The sequence below is a fragment of the Macrobrachium nipponense genome, chromosome 41 (genome assembly GCF_015104395.2).
Source record: "Macrobrachium nipponense isolate FS-2020 chromosome 41, ASM1510439v2, whole genome shotgun sequence".
Taxonomy (NCBI): Eukaryota; Metazoa; Arthropoda; class Malacostraca; order Decapoda; family Palaemonidae; genus Macrobrachium; species Macrobrachium nipponense.
The window spans coordinates 25,404,324-25,420,537 of NC_061102.1; the positions used below are offsets into that span (position 1 = coordinate 25,404,324).

General features: G+C 46.0%; 1 protein-coding gene across 7 annotated transcripts in view; it reads right to left on the reverse strand.

The window, feature by feature from the left end:
* LOC135212618 (tigger transposable element-derived protein 1-like) overlaps nucleotides 1–16,214 on the reverse strand; it is a gene marked incomplete at its 5' end in the record, with an annotated part of 202,256 nt that overhangs the window by 164,595 nt on the left and 21,447 nt on the right. For all 7 annotated transcript variants that reach the window (XM_064246201.1, XM_064246200.1, XM_064246205.1 and 4 more), the window contains 1 exon segment: nucleotides 10,485–10,610. In XM_064246201.1, coding sequence (XP_064102271.1) covers nucleotides 10,485–10,610 — 126 coding nt within the window.

Here is a 16,214-nt window from a genome sequence, read left to right on the forward strand (position 1 = left end):
AGAGATGGTCCGAAAGAGGCGAAAAGAGCAATTCCGCTTTCTGAGCGGGAGAAACCGACCTTGCGGTAAAATTACAAAGAAGAGCTCTTTTCTTAAGGAAAGCTGTTCCAAAATGAGAAACCAGCTCTTCCGAACCATCCCTGACGGCCTTGTCCATACATGACAACACGCTGGACAGCTCCCCCAGACTGAGAGATTCAGGGCTTCTAGACTGAAGGTCCAGAACTCCCAAGCACCAGTCTAAGAAATTGAAGACTCCCAACGTGCGCAGCAGTCCTTTCAAGTGGTGGTCCGTCTCCGCAGGAGTCCAGGACACCTTTGCAGAAGATAAGAGGGACCTCCTCTGGGCATCTGCTAAGCTGGAGAAGTCCCCAAGTGCGGACGAAGGAACCTTCACCCCCACGTCCTCCTTGGTTTCATACCAAATGCCTCCTTTCCCGGCGAGTCTAGAGGGAGGAAGGGCGAAAGTGGTCTTGCCCTGGTCCTTCCTTCGAGACATAAAGTCTTGGAGCTTCTTGAAAGCCCTCTTGGTTGAAAGCGAAGTCTTCATCTCGACAAACTCAGGAGTCTTGAATGACTTAGAAGACGAAAGTTGAGAGGGAGGAGACCTAGGGGCTGCCGGCTGAAACTTATCCCCGAAGGACGAACGTAACAGCCGCACAAGAACCTTATAGTCGGAGACAGACGAAGCTACAGGAGGTTCCTCTTCGACTGAGCTCGCTGGACTACTATGTTCCCCTTCTTCTCTAAGAGGAACTGGAGATCGTCCATCCGGAGAGGGCGTACGTCCAGCAGGCTTAGGTTTAAACAAAGACTTCCGCTGATCCTTCCTTTGCTTATAAGTTAACGCTTCAGGCACGGACTCGTCCTTACGACGATCCTTAAAACTTGTTGAAGGACGAACGTCTTGGGAGCGTTGAGCGTCCTTTGAAACGACGGGGACTGTCTTACTATTAGACACGTCCCTACGAGAGGAAGCACGAGCTTCCTGACGAGAGGCGCCAAAAGCGTCCTGCTTCTCTCGAAAGACGTCCTGCTGAGCGTCCTCTAAAGCGTCCTGCTTTTCAAAAGCGTCCTGCCTTGTCCGAAAAGCGTCCTGCTTTGAACGGAGAGCGTCCTGCCGAGCGTCCTCAAAAGCGTCCTGCTTCGCGTAGAAAGCGTCCTGCCGAAAGCGCAAAGCGTCCTGCTGAGCGTAAGATCTATCAGGAGAACGAGAACGGTGACGATCCGAAGGAGGAGAGAGAGACGAACGAGACGAGAGAGAAGGAGACTGCTTCGTCCTCTTGACGGGCAGCCTGACGTCCTTTCTCCGCTTAGGCTCGACTGCTGCTGGGCGAGTCCTTTGAGCCATGAGAGACGAAATCTGGTCCTGAAGGGACAAAAGGATTTTCTTCGTAGGTGACGAAGTAGAAGGAGCAGGACTGACCCTGCGAGAAGGCGAGGGGCGAGGGGACGCATCCTTCCTTCTCGCAGGTACAGCTACCTGCTTCTCAGGGGAACACGCCTGTGCGCGCAACCCAGCGTCCTCGTCGGTTGAGACTCTACCTCTCTTCTGAGGAGGAAAAGCGTCAAAAACGTCATCTGAAGAAAGCGGTGATACAGGACGTGAAGCGTCCTCAAAACGAAAAGTCCTTTTCAGCGGACGAGAGTCTCTCCGAGCGCTCCACCCCTTGCGCGGGAAGGACGCTTCAGAGGATGAAAAGCAATCCTTCAGGATGCGCGCCCGTGCGCGCTCCTTGACAGCCTGGGACTTAGCAACAAGGCCTGCCGAAGGGACGCCAGATCGGTGGGGAGCCCCCGTAACCCTCTTGCGGCTTTCGACATACCCTCTCCCTGAGTCCTGGGAGTCCGATAGAGGTCTCAGCCTAGAGGCATTATGGGGCCGATCTGACGCCCCCTCCACAACACTAGGGGCACGATCACAAACTTTCACAGGGCCAGTTTCTAAGGCCAACACTTTAGATTCAAGAGCGCGAATAGACTCGAGAATCAGAGAAAGGGTATTACCTTCTCCAGACACAGCAATAGGGCCTGAAGGCAACAACACAGGATTAGGTTGAACAAAATCTACCGGTGTTAGAGGAGGAGAAATGTTACATTCCTTACCTTTTGTAGAACTGCTCTTGGAGGAAGACCTCCTGACTCTATCACGCTCCAATTTACGCCGATAGGTCTCATACATCTTCCATTTATCATCTGACAAATCCCTGCATTCATTGCACCGATCATCAACCAAACAAACATGCCCCCTGCATTCCATACAAACTGTGTGAGGATCAACTGAAGGTTTAAGAAGCCTCACCTTACATTCACCCCTCACACACACTCTGAAACTCCCTGTACTTGATCCTGACATCATGTACACAGAAAAGCCAATCCAAATTAAAAAAACAATCCACTATTACGCGTGCCAATCCAACAATCCAGAGTCGATACCAAAAGTCAATCCAGATACTTTTAAGCGAGATAATCCAAAAATCCTAGACGGAGGTACTGCAAACAGTTGTTTACAGCACCGGCGACAGAAAAAATATGAATAGAAAATGGGAATGGTTCTGATATCCGCTCCCAGCGGCGGGAATGGGTACTACCACCTGGCCGCCCACTACGTGTGCCGCGAGTTTTGAAATTCTGTCGGACGTCAGAAAATACAGCTATATGTATATCTGACAGGTAAGTTTCATGAACAAAAAGGATGCTTATGTATAGGCTTACTGCATCAATCATCTGACCAGCCAGTGTGAGATGGAGTCCTATCCTCAACCCGAAGGACGAGAAATGGACGAGGCGGGGAAGGGGGAGAGCCAGTCACTCTCGCATCTTTCTTACCTCTACAACTGCACACCATGGACGAGATGCAACTTGTCATGTCGAGGAGCTGGGTAAGCAAACACATCTTGCAAGCATCCACCACTGGTCCAGGGAAATGAGGTTCCAAGGACCTGTGGGCAGTCCCGTAGGGAAAGAAGGATATGGTCGCAATGACCTATCCATCTTCCAGTCCAACATACTCATCAGAGTGATGTCCAGTACCCATACTGGTCTATCCGTCTGCAGTGAAGTGTTTCGCGGTCTCGTATCCCACTGCAGCGAAGTCTCTCGCGGTCTCGTATCCCACTGCAGCGAAGTCTCTCGCGGCCTCGTACCCCACTGCGGCAAAGTCTCTCGTCTCTGGAGTGGATAGGACACCGACACTCCATGGGTGTCGATGGTAATGGGTACTGGAACAAGCTAGTAGGACGAAGTAATGATTGATCTGGAACAACCGAACAAGTTCACAGCGTAGCTTGTAACGGTCTTGGACTCTTCGACAGCTGCCGACTAACTGCGTTCGGTTGCGTAAGGCGAGCTGTCCAAGCATCCGAGGCGTAGTCACGTGACCCTCGCCTTTTGAAGGGTTATGCCAAGAGACCATACAAATCGTCTATCTGCTGCCACCGATGCCGGAAGGCGAGATGATGATTCTCTCAAAGCAGGTGCCCAAAAGGCAAAAGTCAATTGCCTTCTAGAGAGGTCCTTGATGGCAAGACAAAAGTTCTCGTAGTAGTTGAATCTCAGCTAAGGAGAAACAAAACTATGTGCCATTGAAGATGAAGGTGGAAGGTGAATGCAGACCTATGTCTTCACAGCCGAATCGAGAGAAGTAACTCTCAAGATTTTGAACTTAGACAAGTCCCACCTAAGACACTAACCCGCGAAGACGGTTTAATCCCTGTGATTTACAAAGGACTAAAAACGCTAAACCGCTATTTCATTGCTGTTCGGTGAGAAGTCGTAGTTGCAATGAAAGCGGAGCGCTTTTCAGTAATGAAAACACAGGGATGTACTGCCTGAAGAACCGCTTCTCATGGGCTGAATCATCATCATCTTCTTTCCAGGTTATCCAGGGAGGACATCTATATACTTGGAAGTAGAGCTGGCAGGGCAGGGAACAGGCGATGTCTTCCGTTATACATCTACAATTCGGGGTGAACAATGAACAACTGCACACCCATGAATACGAGATATATTTAGAAGACAAACTCAGATGTCTGAAGAAATCATTCCGCATTATTGCAGCAGCAGGTGCGATGCAGCGGAAGACTAGGCTACAGACTTCTGTTACTGTGCGGTAAACAGAAAGATGATAGAGTCTATTGAGATATCTCTGTTTGTAAATTATCGCAATGTCCAAGGCGATGCAGTAGAGATGGTCATTCACATATGCGAGAATTCCAGGCAACCAGAGACCTAAGTCTGTGATTGCCAGGCAGAGATTCTGTTGGGTAGTCAATCATTGTAGAGGAGAGACATAAACCGACCGTGCTATCTCGGAGAGCCAGCTGGTACTGGGCTGCGGCAGGCAGCCCAATACACCGCTAGCTCTCGCTCACTCGTCATCCTGAGTTGCCAGATAATCCATTCCAAGAAGGAATGCGTTCGGCTAGAACCATCGAGAGCAAAAAAATACGCTCGAGCATTTGCATTTAATCAAAACGGATTTCGCTGAATGCAAACGCTGAGGTGGTGTTGTTATAACAATACCATAAGTATCTCAAAATCGAAACTGGTAACTCCTGGGAGGTTTGCAGGCAGTCCCGAGTTGCAGTTCAATTAAGAAGATACTATTCGTCTCAATCCGTAGAGTTAACTTCGGTATGTGCCTACACCTCGGACAATTCAACCGATAACAGAATCATGTCGCGAGGGCAATATACGTAGTATATTTGTAGGTTCCTGTACATAGACCTCCATCCTAAATTCTTCTCCATTCGAGGAACAAGAATAAGGACTGGAAGCCGACACCCTTCATTCTCTGAAGAGAGTGAAGGAGAAGTTTTCCCCCGAAGGAAGACTTCATTGGTGATAACAGGATACCGAAGACGATAGTTCAAGCCAAACTGGATGTTCCCACCCGTTCTTCTCTATCCTGGGGTTGGCCGCCTACTGAGGCGATGGACCATCAGGTCCATCCCGGCTGAGCCCTTCCCGAGATATTCTTCCTTCAGCAGCAGTGCTTCTCTCGAACGGTAGAAATTCCAGGAATTCGAGCATTCGGCGAGATTCCCGATTATCGTAGTAACAATTATCTGTGATTCTCGTCTCGCCCACTCTGGACCGTGGTTTCACCCAAGTGTTTGCAGATCGTAGAAGACCAGAACACTACGAGAGTGCTAGAAATTCCGAAGAAGTCTAAGCACTCGGCGAAACCCCCACAGAATTCATCAGATGATCATCGGGTGGTGGTCCTCTCGATTCCTCTAGAAATCAAGGATAGGGCAAGATCCTTCCTCAACGACGGGGACTTACGTCCGGTAGGACCCAAAAGTCCCCCAAGGAACGCAGTCCCCAACATGGAATCCTTCGGAGAACGCTCTGCAGGATCCATCCCCTTCCCTTCATAGCCATAGGGAGAGAGGGAATGGGGGAGGAAGATTGGATACTCGCTCGCCTTTCCAGCAGAACTAGCAGTTGGAGAAGCGAGTACGAGCAGCCATCACCGCATGCTCAGTCTAGGAAAACGTTACCGTCAGGAGAAAACGTTTTTCCGGAGGGTTACGAACTCGTACTGTAGGCTAAGCGTCTGCTGCCACCGTGACCGTCGTCTGGGTGGGGCTGAGCGAGCACCTGACAGGAGAGAGCCAATACCGTCCTCGTCGAGGTTGAAACCTCTCCAGAGGACCGAAGGGGGAGCCCACCCTGGTCTCTTGAGTGCATGGTCCAGACGGGCCGTCACGTGGGAAGCGTCATTCGTCCTCGCCAGCCCCCCCACGATCTCCTCCAACCACTTGAGCGAGGATCTGTTGGTCCCAAGACCGAACAAGGCTTGTGGCCGGACCGTAAGAAGTGCATTCCTCACGGTCACTCCTGTTCGCCTCGTTCCTCCCGGTGTAGCCTGAGGAGGTTGAAGGGACAGGTGAGGGAGACCTGATGCTCCTACCCTGCCTACTAGCAGAACCAGTAGGCTGGGATGGATGGATGGATGTATGAGTTTTAGGGCAAAAGCCCAGGCACTGGGGCCAAAGAAGCCATTCAGCGCTGTAATGGACAGTAAATAAATTATTTATAAATGAGTTAATAAGTGTATGAAGAAAACGGTTCATATATAAATTACCATATGAGAAATGAATGAAGAAATGAATGAAGAAAATGCTTAATAAATAAATATATACAGTGGTACCTCGAGATACGAAATTAATCCGTTCCGAGACGGCCTTCGTATTATGATTTTTTCGTATCTTGGAACACATTTTACATGTAAAATGGCTAATCTGTTCCAAGCCCTCCAAAAACACCCCAGTAAATTATATTTCCAGGCCTAAAACACATGTTCTAGGGTTACGACGGAAGAAATATGACTCCAAAAAGGCAAAATACTGTACATACTTGAGTAATATTCAACTGCATGTAATGTTCAACCCCATTTTTACTGCATATATTAGGACTTTAGCATATGTCCCTTAGCAATAAGCCTAGCCTATGTTAGCGGTTGCTACTGTAGCCTAGTCTATGATTCTGACATCTAAACCTAAGAGCCAAAAGCTTAGAATATGCCAATAAAATGTATAAATAATTAGTATGTACTCATTTCAAATAATTAATTAATTAATCATTAACTATAATACACAAACAAACAAAAAACAAACCTTTCAATCGATTGTTTACATTCAGCTCTTACCCGTCTTACGAGTATCGAACGAGCGCCAAGCAATCATTTTTCCTAGCACACAGTAAGCCATAAATTGTCATTATTATCTCTCTTCAACTAATGAAACTACCAAACAGTATAATAACCATTCATTTCTATTCTTTATTTTATCTTTACCTAATGGAGATACCGAGTTACTGACAGCTATAATGAAACATACGTATACGTAACGTAATAATAAAACAGAAGAAGAATTCTAAAAAATACGTATTTGTTGGCAGTCTGATTTATTTTATATTTTCTGATATCTAATTCACAATTTTATTATTAAATGTATTGCATGTACTCATTTCAAATAATTATTAAGTAACCATTAACTATAATAAACAAACAAACAAAAGCTTCCAAACGTCTGTTTACATCCAGCACTTACGAGTATCGAACGATCGCCAAGCAATCACTTTCACACAGTAAGCCATAAATTTTCATTATCTCTCTTCAACTACTGAAACTACCAAACAGTATGATAACCATTCACTTCTATTCTTTATTCTATCTTTACCTAATGTTTTTTTTTTTTTTTTTTTATTAAATGTATTGCATGAATAAGTTTTTCAATTTACAGCAACCTTAAAGCACTTAAAGCACAAGGGGTAGATGCTGACCAATAGGAGAGCAGGACCTTATGGGGTGACTAGCATCAGGAACCAATGGGAGAGCGGGAGGATGGTGGCGAGTTTACTCAGTTGGCGGCGCGGGAGTTTTAAAATTGTTCTCGGTGGTCCAGGCGAATCTCGGGAATTTACAGCAACAACCTTTCGTATCTTGAAAACTTTTCGTATGTAGAGCAGTAAAATTTTTCGCATTGGCTTTCGTATCTCAAGTTTTTCGTAAGTAGAGCCTTTTGTATCTCTAGGTACTACTGTATATCTATAATATGATAGATAAAAAAATAATTAAATGTTATTAAAAATGTTTATAGACTTTAAAAAGGAGATGAGAGCAGAAATATCTGCTTCATCTCCCAAAATATCACAAAGGGATTTACCCCTAAGATATCTTTCTCTCTGGTTAAAATATCTGAGGCAAGCAACCAGAATGTGCGCCACTGTTAGCATCTCGCCACCGCAAGCACACTCTGGGAGGCTGTCCCCTTCTAAAATAAACTGATGGGTCAAATAAGTGTGCCCAATCCTCAGTCTGCTTAAAACTATTTCTGTTCGCCTATCAGACTGGAAAGACGAAGGCCACGGCAATATATTAGTTTTAATATTTCTGTACTTTCTATTATTGGCAAGATGAGGAGAAGTCCATCTTTCAGTGGGCTGGGAGGACTGCAGGCAATCACCAACCGACGGTGGCGATCGAGCTGCAGGTCTGGACCAGCGGCTTCTTGCGGAGAAACGCTGGACCAAGGAACAAAGCGTCGGTCTCTTATGTCAGGGGAGCTGTTACAAGAGCTTCTCCCCTGCCTACCAACAGAACCGGTAGGCTGGGAGGACTGTAGGCGATCATCAACCACAGTGATGATCGAGCTGCCGGTCTGGACCAGCGGTCTTCCTGCGGAGAAAAGCCGGACCAAGAACGGAGCGTCAGTCTCTTCAGGAGAGCTGCTGGCGATCGGGCTGCACTGGTAGAGAGGCTAGACCGAGAGCAGCGGCAACGGTCCCAAGCGTCAGAGGAGCTGCTGCCGGTTCCCCTATCCGTCCGGTCCCGGTGGGAGCGCAAGAAGCGCGCCCCTCGCGATCACTCCTGATCGCCTCGCCCTTCCCGGTGTAGCCCGAGGAAGTTGAAGGGATAGGAGAGAAAGGCCTGACGCTCCCCCCCCACCGGCAGAACTGGCATGCTGGGGGGGGGGGGGGTGGGGGGGCAGCGCGCGCACTGCAGACGCTCGCCAACCCGCGGTGGCGATCGATCTGCAGGCCCGGTCAAGCGGCTCTCCCGGGGAGAGCGGATGGACCGAGAACCGCGGCGACTGTCCCGAGCGTCAGAAGAGCTGCTGCTGGTCCCCCTCTCCGCCCAGTCCCGGTGGGAACAGCGGTCAGGGGACTGGCAGAGTCCACTGTCGCGGTGGGAGCAAGGCCTGTCCTCACGGCGTATCACGCCGCTTGGACCAGCCGAGGCTGGTCCAGGCGACCGAGGGGAACGCTTCCTTGCCTCAGCCCGCGGCTGGTCTGGGACCGTAGTGTCAACCCTGGGTACAGGGGACTCGCCACGTAAGCGATCGCTGCCCTGGTGGGAGTCACCTGGTCGACTCCCACCAGTCTTCCGCTCAGTGCCTGGATCCTGGCGCCGAGCGAACTCGGTTGCCTGAGATCTTGGCTGCACAGTCACCCGCAGGTGGCCGTACACTCGGTACCTCTCGCGAACGAGAGGCCGAGACGGTACCTGGCGTCGAGGCAGAACCTCTGGCGCCAGGAGAGGAGGTACCGGTGTTAGCCGGTATCCCTCCGGTCCCCATCATCTTCATCCTTGTGGAAGGAGAGACGGGCCCCGTTCCCGAAGGAACAGGAGGACCAGCGGAAGCCCCAATTGTCCCACCAGAGTGGGACAGACCCTTAGAGGTCTTTGAGCGAGACTTCTTGGGGGGGGAGGAGGCTACCTTCTCCTTCGGCTGGGGGCCCTCAGAAGTCGAAGGGGAAGAGGCGGCAGAAGACGACGGCGACACCTTCCTCTTCTTCCTAGACTTCCTCTTCGCCAGTTTCTCAGGACAACCGACAGGTCCTCCATTCAGGACAGAGTTGGGGTAATTGCCGAAGCAACACGGCCCAACTGCACCTGTCCGGAGGGACCTGCGGGAGTAGCAGTGTAGAGAACGCTTCTCGAGCAGGAATTTAAATACAAAAAAATAAACCAAAAGGATCCCACTGGGAAAAAAGATCAACGACCAGTCAGCCGGAGCTCACAAACATACGTCTTCATCGGAAGACGGCCGAAAGCAAAGTGGAGTATCTACATCCAGGCAGGCTAGCCTGCCCCTTGGTAGTTACTGCCTAACCACCTTGTTCAAGATTCAACGGCCGTAATTTCAGCTACACCGTAAGTTAATTCCTATTGTTAAAGGACCGAAGGTTTGTATTCGTATTGGAACAAAAGCTAGTTCCCGTCACCATGCTTATGACAACAGCAGTCGGTCAACGGCGCCTTCAACCGGTTAACATCGCCGTTAAACACAATATGTTTTCCTTAGGCATAACAGCGCTTACAGTGCTGCTAACAAAAATTTGCGCCGTAAAAATATCTTAAAATTCCTTATTTTTTAATTAATATTTTTGACAACTACCGTAAAACCGATTCGCCGTTAACTGCGGGCCGCCTGTATAACTATTGCAAGCAAACCTAAACTTCAAGCATAGTGCTGTAGATCCCCCATCAAAAGTTGGCTGCTATTAAATAGCCAAATATGCTAATGAATGCACTGGTCACAGTACAATGAACACAGACAAAATATTATAAACACTTCAAACAAAAAATCTGTATCAAACAAAAGCTCCCTCAGTTTATAATTTTAATAAAAAATCAAAATCTTAATGTTCCACTACACATACTCATAATACTTGTAAATACCTATACTGTATTAGAATTCAATATACTCCTCTCATCATTAAGCAGATACAATTCTATATTTTCAACCTTAAAAATTGTCATTTAGCTGTTTCAAAATGGTGGACTTCCTACTATAAAAACCTGTTTTTTTTTTTTTTTTTTTTTTTTTTTTTTTTTTTTTTTTTTTGAGAAATAAACTTTCCAGCTATCCAATGCAATGAAGACAATGAAAATTACAGTGTCCGTAAATAAACACATTTATAACTATCTTGAAAAAGTCAATATAAATACGAATCAGAAGCAATATTACCTGTTTCTGTAGCTGTTCTTGATAACTTTCTGTAACTTTCAGCTGGTCCTGCAAATGTTTTCGTTCCTGTTGCATTTTCTTCTCCAATTTAGTTTTCTCTTCCTCTAATCTTTTCAAGACTTCCTCCTGATGAAAAAAAAGCACACCCAATAATATACAAGGCAAAATAAATGTTCAACTGCAAGTATAAATTCAATATTATAGAGCAAGAGCCAGGGGTTACTTATTTTTTGGAAATGAATAGGTGTTTGAGTTGTATCTCTGGAAAGCTTATACATTTGACTATTAGATAAGCCAACTCTTAAGCAAATTGCGTGGTGGACAAGGTCATGTGTTAAGGTCAAAGGTCAAACAAGAAAAATATTTTCACCTCAATAACCTCACTTAAATCAAGATTACTCAGTTATAAAATGTAATTGTCATGATACAATAAAGTTTTATGCATACTTACCTGGCAGATATATACTTAGCTATAGACTCCGTCGTCCCCGATAGAAATTCAAATTTCACGGCACACGCTACAGGTAGGTCAGGTGATCTACTGCCCCCGCCGCTGGGTGGCGGAATAGGAACCATTCCCGTTTTCTAAGACAGATTTTCTCTTCCACCTGTCTCCTGAGGGGAGGCTGGGTGGGCCATTAATCGTATATATCTGCCAGGTAAGTATGCACAAAACTTTATTGTATCATGACAATAACATTTTTATGCATTCAACTTACCTGTCAGATATATACTTAGCTGATTGGCACCTTTGGCGGAGGGTAAGAGACAGCTAATTTACTGAATAGACAGGAAACAACATACATTGTAGGTAATAAATAAATAAACCTTGGTTCCTATGTGTTTAGACAAAGGGTTGACCTCCTAGCTATTGCTAGCTAGGAGTCTGCTTCGTCTCAAGAGCCTCAGCGAGGATGTGACCTATGGCTAAGAGTTCTTGTAGATCTGTCAATGGGGTCTTATCCACTTACTTGAAAGAATCTAATGGTTATTTGTCAAAGGGGTCCTATCCACTTACATGACAAAACACCTATGCCTAGTGGCATAATTAAGGAGCACAACACCGATCCCGATCACCTGATCCTCACACGAGGGTTCGTGCTTAACTTGAAAAAGAGTTATCCCCAAACTCCTTTCAAACAACCCAAATAATAAAGTTCTGTTAAATTAAGATTTAACTCACTAGTTAAGGATCAGTGTCGACTCCCTATCCCAGCAACTTATCTGTAAACATGTATAACCCAGAGAGACGTATCTCTCGTAGGTCAACTTGACATCCTTCGTATAATGGAAGGTCAACCCAGAGTTGCATCTCCCGTAAATGACAGCTAATAGTATGTACTTAATGACATATTGTTATGGAAAGAACAAGAATTCATCAAAGCTCGCACTTCATTCACTTTTAATTCTCAGCTGTTTGAAGGAATCATCAAGATACTCATGAAGTGTTTTTAGTGATCACATAGTTTCAAAGAAGACCAGGGCTTTCTTAGAAATGGATCTCTTCTGGATGAAGCCTAGAGCCTGGCTGGCGCCTCGCGCTTGCCTGGTTGGCTCCTCGCGCCTGGCTGGCGCCTCGCGCTTGTCTGGTGCCTCGCGCCTGGCTGGCTCCTCGCGCCTGCCTGGAGCCTCGCTCTTGGCTGGCGCCTTGCGCCTGCCTAGAGCCTTGCCTCTGGAGCCTGGCCGGTTCACCCACTTGCTAGAGCTTCGAGCTTGTTAGTCTCGAAGATGTCTGTCGATGTCCCCATCGAACTCTCTTATCTGTCCGATTTGTTCGCCTCTAGCAAATCTAAGCCAGGTTGGAGGCCCACTCTTTCTCCTCACCAGACAATGACAGTGATTCTTGGGACTGTCTGCCTCTGGCGTTTTTTACGCCTGTTATGGCATTTAGCGACTAGTTGGCGCTACATTGTCCGAAAGTCCTAAACAACCACAATAGTTTATCAGGAGACTTTGAGAAGGGTGGAAGACCTTCTTCCACTTTGAGCTCTCGGCCTCTCCAGCAAGGGGAGGAGAAGTAGTCAACTACATCCATGATTGATATGAAATCTAACAGTACGAGAGATAAGTGTCTTATTCCGAAAAGGATCCTTCGTGATTACTTCTGTTGCTACCGAGATCTCTTCTTACATGTTGATGAGGTTTCTCGTTGTAGAATCTTCCCTATCCTTGCCCGAAGGAAGGGAAGGAGCCTGGAAGTCGAAGGAGACTCAGAGTAGAAATTGGGTGGACCCTTGATTTCTTAGCTCTTTATATATATCCCTCTTAATACTAACTGGCAGCATTTTGAGCCCTCATCACATTCCAAAAACTCTGTAGGCAAACGTTTCCACCATTTCTTCTTCTGTAGATGAAAACGTAAGGACCCTGTCTGAACAACGAAACTCTATCTGGAGCGTTGAGTGAGGAACAGAGGGTTTTAGTTCTTTTGCCAGACATATTATGCTGGCAAGAACCCATTGCCGAGTTCCCATAGAATCTGATGCGAGATTCCAATGCACAAAAAATTCCCTTTTCTTCTTGGTCGTATAGGACCGAGAGAAACGAGGAATTCCCTCATAAAATTTCTGAAAGAAGTTTTATGAGGAGCAGTTCCATCTTGTCATAACACGGAATCTGAGGACTCCAAACAAAAAGAATCCCATACTCAGTGCATGATATCCTACTCTTATCGTATAGAGGTATCGAATAAGATCCCGAAGATCTTAATTCTCTGTTATATCTAATTCTCCTTGCAGAGACAGAATATAACCTTATACTGCGTTGTTGATAAAAGATATAGACAAAGGTGATTCTTCCCTCTGAAAGGGAAGAAAACACCCCGTACGTGGTTCACAGAGGTATAGGAAGAGGACAGCTTCCCTATTCCCACCAGCCTTTTACCTTGAAAAAATCATCTTACCATGTCTACTTCTGGTCAGTCTGCACGCAGACCGACTCAGAATGGAGAGGTTTTACAGGTCTATATACTGGATTCTAATAGAAACTCCAGAATCTTTGGGAAATTTCTTACGAAACATGCTGTGAGAAGAACGTTATGATCTCTGTGAATCCAATATATCTAAGGCCAAAAATGAAGCATAAAGTATCATCCTTTCTTCCTTTGACGCCCTTTATCTTAACATCTGTTAAGAATTTATATTTAGGGGAAAAAGACTAAAGTTTATTCCCCTTTCTTAAAACTAAAGATGGCGTAAATTGCTACATCTCTTGGGTCAAGAATAATGAAGTAATCTATAGGAAGCCTGGTCGTCTTCCACCTTGCGAAGCAATTATGAAGAAGACTTCTCTCAGGTTTTTTACAACTCTCTCCAATAGATGCTAGACCTAATTTCACAATTATTATCGTCTATCGAGAAGTTTCTCACGGACGTGCAACATATTGCAGTGGATCTCTTAAGAATCGTTACGTTCCGTGTCTGATTTCCAAACAGGTTCTCTTTTGTCAACGCGAACCCGGGCGAAAAAAGAGATTCTTGATTCTCTTTGTGATATGAGAGAGCTGTGGCATTGGCCTAAATGCTTAAAATAAATAATTCATAGTTCCTTGGGATCGAACCCATTTTCGATTAGAAGGGGAACGAAATCAGGAACGAAACTTGCCGTTACTACGCCTCTGTCGAAGAGGCTAGTGAACTCTAAGGTTAATAACTCGCTAAAACGAAAAATTATCTTGGATGGCGCTTCTAGCGCCAATTGCGCCAGGCTGGCGCTTCTGGCTCATTGCGCCAGGGTGGCGCTTCTGGCGCATTGCGCCAGGCTGGCGCTTCTGGCGCATTGCGCCAGGCTGGCGCTTTTGGCGCATTGCGCCAGGCTGGCTCTTCTGGCGCATTTGCGCCAGGCTGGCGCTTCTGGCGCATTGAGCCTTCTATGTTTATTCCGTTCTCAGTAGGAAAAACTTTTATGGACAATATATAGTCCATTCAGGGAAACAATTTCTGTCACGAAGAGAATGATTCCCAAAAGACTTATCAAACTTATCCTGAGCAATCTTCGTTCTTTAATACAATTATGCTTTCTAAACATGCTTCTCGAAAGCCTGAGATCAGGGAAACAACTTCTGCCACGAAGAAAATGATTCCCAACAGACTTATCGAACTTATCCTGAGCAATTTTCGTTCTTTATACGATTATGCTTTCTACATATGCTTCCCGCAAAGCCTGAGATAACTCCTGCCATAAAGAATCCTCTATAATTCTCTTACATTTCAGTAAACAGAATTAAACTAGGAACACTTTTGTAAGGATACTAGGAATTCAGTTGTCAACCATAGAGTTAACTTCGGTATATGTATATGACATGATCATACCGTAGTCTTAAGGTGAATTCTCTACTACATTCTTTCCTCGCCAAGGCCAAGAGAGAATGTAAAATCTCCTAACTTCGTTCTTTTCGTCAATAAAACGAATTGATACTAGACGAAGGAGATCCTAATGAGAAATAAGGATCGAAGAGAATCATTCAAGCTTCCTATCCATGGACATAATGCTGTAATCTATGCTTCTATTACTTGAAAAAGCCTCTAATCAAATAATGCGAGCTCATACAAGTCTTGTCCAATTCCAAACAATTGCAAAGTTCTCATTCTGAAAATCGGTTTGCTGCATATATACAGAAGAGGATGACTTATAATCCTCTTAAAAGTAACGAACTAGGAGAAGGAGGGGTGGCAGAACTCAAGAAACTCTCCGAATTCTTGCAATAAAAGGGTTGCTAAGGTCTTGTAAGCTGAAAGACCTGCACCCTCATTGACTTCCTAGTCTGATATCTTCCATCTCTTGTCCGCCCATAATGTTGGGAAAAGAGTGAGTTACCCGAGGAGAGCGCCTCTCTTCATAAGGTAAAGGGTTTAAAGTAGAACCAGCTTCATCCTGACAAGGGTTACGTTCGCCTGTGCAACATCTTGAGTACCTGGCAGGTGAAGCCCCATCAGGAAAAACTGATCCCGTGACAAATCTCAAGTGGATACCCTGTTCAATTTCCATCTTCCAACACAAAGAAGCTGGAAATCCTGGATGCTGTAAGAATTTTATAATTCGAAAGTATTTCCTCATTGGAGCCTCGTCTTCTAAACTTCTTCCCATTCGAGAAGATCAGAAGGAGATTAATCCCTTTCATAAGTTATTGTTCCTTAGACCTCACTTTGTAAAGGCGAAGGAATTCTATCATTGAGAGACTGTGACGTCACCGCTCTATCCTGTGGCACCTATCCACGTACTGACCAGACCCCACGTTACTGAACTTTGTTGATCGGAAGAGAAGCGGTATTCAACGTGGTATGGCCTTTGGCTATGTGCCTTCCCCATGGCATTCCTTCATGCGCTTTTGGTAGGATCTTTCATCAAGGTAGACGTCTAAGCAGGCACCTGGCACTTGACTTGCACCTGGTGCCTAGATGAAGCTATGCTTTAGTAATGATACTATAACCATCCAATTTTCCTCTTTCTTTATTCATAACATAAACGAGATTATCTTGTATATTCATAAGAATCTTCGTTGATGAATCTTCCTTCTCCTCATCCGCCGAGGGTAAGGAGGTTTAACCATAAGGGGGAAACACTGTTTAGGATGCCTTTCCAATGGCTATCCCTGGCAGTCTGGGACGTTCTACAGACACTGCCGAGGGGACGCCTGATCGGTGGGGATTCTCCATAACCTCCGTAAGGCTTTCGACATTCCTTCTCCTCTGGGCCTGTGAGCTTGGAAAAGGTCTAGGCCTGGGAGCGAGA